The sequence below is a fragment of the Penaeus japonicus genome, unplaced genomic scaffold, assembly GCF_977035675.1.
Source record: "Penaeus japonicus unplaced genomic scaffold, GWHDUDI00000001_assembly GWHDUDI00000011, whole genome shotgun sequence".
Lineage (NCBI taxonomy): Eukaryota > Metazoa > Arthropoda > Malacostraca > Decapoda > Penaeidae > Penaeus > Penaeus japonicus.
Genome location: NW_028234413.1, coordinates 35,242,954 through 35,247,953, shown reverse-complemented (window position 1 = coordinate 35,247,953; position 5,000 = coordinate 35,242,954). Strand labels below are relative to the sequence as shown.

At 46.6% G+C, this 5,000-nt stretch overlaps 1 protein-coding gene across 1 annotated transcript in view; it reads left to right on the top strand.

Annotated features, from left to right (window-relative positions):
- LOC147471014 (uncharacterized) overlaps nucleotides 1-5,000 on the top strand; it is a 65,235-nt gene that overhangs the window by 309 nt on the left and 59,926 nt on the right. Inside the window, exon 2 of the mRNA XM_086541447.1 lies at nucleotides 1-60. This exon is cut by the window's left edge and continues 124 nt beyond it. Within this exon, the coding sequence (XP_086397573.1) occupies nucleotides 1-60 (60 nt within the window). The remainder of the gene's footprint in view (nucleotides 61-5,000) is intronic.

Sequence of the window (5,000 nt, the reverse complement as noted above, 5' to 3'; positions counted from 1 at the left end):
AGGGCCACAGACTCCGCCGCCGCCACTGCCGCCGCCGCCGCTGCCGTTCCTCAGAAGCTGGTGAGTCTCTACCAGATGGTCTCATAGGCGCAGTTTCTCTGCCTTCGTTCAGTTTTTATACTTTGTCTTTCGTGGTTGGTTTGGCATTTTTCGTATCATAGTGAAACTGAGTCTCCATTTTGGTGTTTAGTTTTTTTTTATTTTTTTTATTTCTGACATGCGACCTCGTCATGCTATTTGCCTGACTTCTCCCCTCATTTCCCCTCATTTCCCCTCACACACACACACACACCCTTGAGAGAGACAGGGGGTATAAAACAACCCCTTCCCTCACCCATCCTCACCCACTCCCCCTCCAAGCACGCACGCACACACGCACGCACGCACCCATCACAACTTTAAAATCACCAACAGAACAATTCAGTTGCCTCTCTCTCTCTCTTTCCTCTCTATTTCTCTCTTTCTCTCGTCCGCTCTCAATTCGAAGCAGTGGGGGACGGAGAGAGAGAGAGAGAGAGAGACTGAGTGATACATAGAAAAAGACAGAATATGAAAAACAAAAAGAGAAAGAGGTACATAAAGAAAAGGAAGAAAGAGAGAGAGGGAGAGAAAGAAAGAGAGAGGGAGAGTATTCCAATATGAAAGTCGCCATCTTTTACTCCTACCATTGTGCGTGTGGACTTGACGTTTAGCCACAGCCGTCACATTGTCCTAGCCCAGCTATCGTCATTTGCTTATTTATGTCTTGCACTCTTTTTTCCTATTATTTTGCTCCGGCAACGAAAATGGTGGCTTGATGTGTTTTTTGTTTTTTTTCATCTCTTACTCTCATACTTACTCTTACTCTTTCTTACTTTCGCTCTTTCTTACTTTCGCTCTTTCTTACTTTCGCTCTCTCTCTTTCTCTCTCTCTCTCTCTCTCTCTCTCTCTCTCTCTCTCTCTCTCTCTCTCTCTCTCTCTCTCTCTCTCTCTCTCTCTCTCTCTCCACCATTTTATAGCATTTAGTCTTATTTTTTTCCTAGACATTTTCAGAAATTATATTTTTTTCCCAATTGAGCTGATTTTGCTATAGATTTATAATTATCATTCTTCAGTCCTTATTTTTGAAGTTTGGTTTATGTATCATATTTTTCTGTCATTATTCAAATTTAAGAATTGGGTGGGGTCGCTTAGTGTATATTTTTATGTGTTCTGTGTTTGTGTTCATCTATTTGCGATATATATATTTTTTTCTTTTCTTTTCTTTTCTTTCTTTCTTTAGTGGCTATTTTAGTGTTGATTCGATGTGGCAAGAATTTCTAAAAAATTCTTGAAATTATGAATCAGTTTTAAAAGAATACATGAGTTACATTTTCTTTTCTATGTCACGTCAAAGTTTTCAGAAACAAGAGTTCAAAATTACATGACAATAAACTGTAATTTTATTTGTTACATCATGAATTATAAGGATATGCAAGACACAAGTTTTGAAACTTTGGAATTTCTTAGAAGTTTTCGGTGACTTTTGTGTGATCTAACCTGTACAAGTTCTTATTTTCAGATTTTTTCAAGTGTGTTCTAGAAACTGTGAAAACATAGAACAAGAAAAAGTATGTGTGCTTGTGTGGTGTTTATGTTAAAAAAAAAACAAAAAATTAAGAATATTGTGATTTTTTTTTCACTCTCTGTTTTTTGTGGAGGGAAATTGCGATGTATATTTATTTTTACAAAAAGTAACTGGTGATATTTTCCAAACCCAGTTTTATTTTTGAAGATCATCGCAAAGTGTTGGGGATGTGAACAATGTTTCGGAATTTTTATATTCTGTAAAATAAAGAAGTGTTGCGTAAGAATTAGTGTAATCTTATCAAGGTTATACTTAGACAAATATATATACATATGTATTTTTAATGTAGAATCTAGCTAAGTTATTTTAAGTCTGACTCGCGAGACGGGAAGTGAGTTGCACATTTGAATTTTTTTGAACTTCATAATCCAAAAGTCCGTTAAAAGCGAGCTCGGTTTTGTTTTATTATTTTTTTGTGAGTCGCGACAACAAAGCGATTCTGGAGGCGAAGGAAAATAATCCGAGGGAGAGGAGGAAAGGCCGCTGAAATACAATGCCGTTGGTCTGAAATATTTTTTCGTGTTGGTAGATTTTCCGTTTTGTCCGGCGAGGCGTTCTGTGGCCATGGCTGGAATCGCGGTGGAAGTGAGTCTTTCAGTGAATTCTTAAGGGATGGCTTTGGCGACTGTGGAGTATTTATTCCCCTAAAGAGAAGCGGCCTCGCCGAGGGAGCACACGTGTGGCGCTCCACCCGTGCGGCACGGCGGACGTTACCCGTATCTTATCTGCGGTGGCTTGGCCTGACGTATCCTGGACGATAAGCCGCGTGGTATGGAGGTCACCAGCCCACCCTCACCGCCACCGCGAGAACAATGACAGGCACCAGTCAGTGGAAATGGCGCTCCTGTTACGTCACTCCCAGGTGGCGCTGTGCTGCTATGCCCAACCAGCCCAGCCTTCTTCCAGCAAGCGCTGCCAGTTGTTGGCAGTCGTTAGCTAGGGTTCCTCGGAACAACATCGAGAGCTCCTGGCCGCTGTCAGCCTTCGGTTAGAGCGCCTCTTGCCATCCCCGAGGCCCCAGGTAGCACCCACTTGCCAGAGGGAGTGTCGCCCGCCTTCCAAAGTGCCCCAGCTGGTTCGCACACACGGCTCTTGGCTCTGCCCACGCCCCGACTCCGCGAAACTCTCCCAGCTGTTTCTAGTCAGCGGCCCGTTTACCCGCTCACGCCATGCCCGCTAAGCGTCGCCTGAATGGATTACGTGTCACGGAGCCTCTTCAGTCAGTCGTGACGGAGAGAGGGATTCGCTGGCGGAGTCTGCGGTTCGAGATGAGATGAGTGAGGTGAGTCTGCGTGGCCAAGGGGAAGGAGGGGCGAGTGCATCGGAAGGGTTATCATATCGACGGCTCTCGGTCCAATTCCTGTAACGAATTCGGAGCCTGTGACCGGTCGCGAGAAGAGGGGGAGTGGGCGCGCTGCTTTTTGCTTCTTCTTCTCTCTTGTTCGACATCGAGTGGAAATGGTGTTGCCAGTCATGGAGGTAGATTAATAATTTGTGAAGTGAGATAAGCGTCTGTGTTTGCACTTCTATGAATTTTGCTTATTTCCTCTCTCTGTCTCTGTCTGTCTGTTTCTCTCTCTCTCTCTCTCTCTCTCTCTCTCTCTCTCTCTCTCTCTCTCTCTCTCTCTCTCTCTCTCTCTCTCTCTCTCTCTCTCTCTCTCTCCCCCTCTCCTCTCTCTCTCTCCTATCTCTCTCTCCTATCTCTCTCTCTCCCCTCTCTCTCCCTCCCTTAGCTTCTCCACCCAAGCACACAGACAGTCTCACCCCCCCTCCCCCCTCCCCACCCTTCTCTCCTTTTGCCTCGTCAACCCAACGGAGGCAGCATGCACTCACACCCCTCTTTCACCCCTCTTTCTTTCCCGCCTGACTCGCCCTCGCTCCGCCATTCTTGTGCAACGTGCGCACCGTTGCACACCCCCTTATCTACTTACGTCCGCCTGCAGCCCCTCTTGTTTAATTACATGCTTTAGTAGCGACGCTCATGTGCTCTCCTCCACAGTCCATCGCGACAACAAGTACTAAACGCAGCTCACAGTGTCTTCAGCACGGCCCTCTCCCTCCCTCTCTCCCCCCCTTCCCCCCACCCTCTTATCCCACCCATATCTCCTCTCCTCCCCCGTCTGCTCAACCCCCCCCCCTCCCTCCCTCCTGTACTTGCAAGTAGTCCCTCCTCTTTCCTCGTCCCTCCTTCTCCCCCCCCCCCCCCGTACTTGCACATAGTCCCTCCCCTTTCCTCCTCCTCCTCCTCCTCCTCCCCCCCATCTCACACTCCCTTAACCCCCCCCTCCCCCCCGTCTTCCATGCTTCTTATACCGCCTCCGCCCCGTCCAAGACACCAGTAGAGGCGAGGGAAGCCCCGGTGATGTGCCGTCGCGTGGTGCTTCGGCCTGAGTGTGTGGCACAGAAGAAGAAGAAGAAGAAGGAGTTGGTTAAAGGAGGAGGAGAAGGAGGATGAGGAAGAGGAAGAAGAAGAGGAAGAGGAAGACGCGGGTGATAGTCACAACCAATTACTCCGGCGACCCACTTAGATCAATTGCGGAAACAGTAAGTGGCCAAGAATTTAGGGTTCTAGTTCTGTGAGAGAGAGAGACTCTGTGTTGTTGTTGTTGTTGTTTTTTTGAGCGATGGAGAGTCGTCGGCTTTTTTGGTGTGTGTTTTTTTCGGGGCTCTCATTCTTAGAAAAGGTATCATTAGTTGTAGTTTCTTTTTTCACATAGAATCGTCTTGTACTGTTTTATTTTTTTACTGATTGTGAGACATCGGAAAACTAGAGTGGGTACTGTACTGTGAATACTTGTATATATACACGCAAGTGAACACATACTTACGTTACATGTACACATGTGATACACTTGACTTATCTTCATGGTTACTCAAACACGAACACTTATGCTAGCGCCGACACACACACTCTCACACACACACACACACACACACACACACACACACACACACACACACACACACACACACACACACACACACACACACACACACACACACACACACACACACACACACACACACACACACACACACAGACCACTCCTGTGCTGATATGGCAGCGACATTATTCATCAGGCTAAGCAAGTGGTTTCCCAAATAGCCCAGCCTTGTAATCTTGCTTCACCTCCAACTAGCGAACCGACAGCGAAATGGCCCGAACTAATTATTTTGAACTACCGAAAGAGAGAGAAAGAGAAGAGGGGGGAAAAAAAGGCCACATATTCTGGTTTTAAGTAAATGACTCGGGTTATCAGATTACCCAGTGTGTAGTGTGAGAAGAGGCTATCCCTCCCCCCTTCTCCTTCGTCGCCTTACCCTCGTCTCGTTTCCACTCATATCCCCTCCCTTGTCTTCCCTCATCTCCCCTTCCTCGTTTCGTCTCCCCTC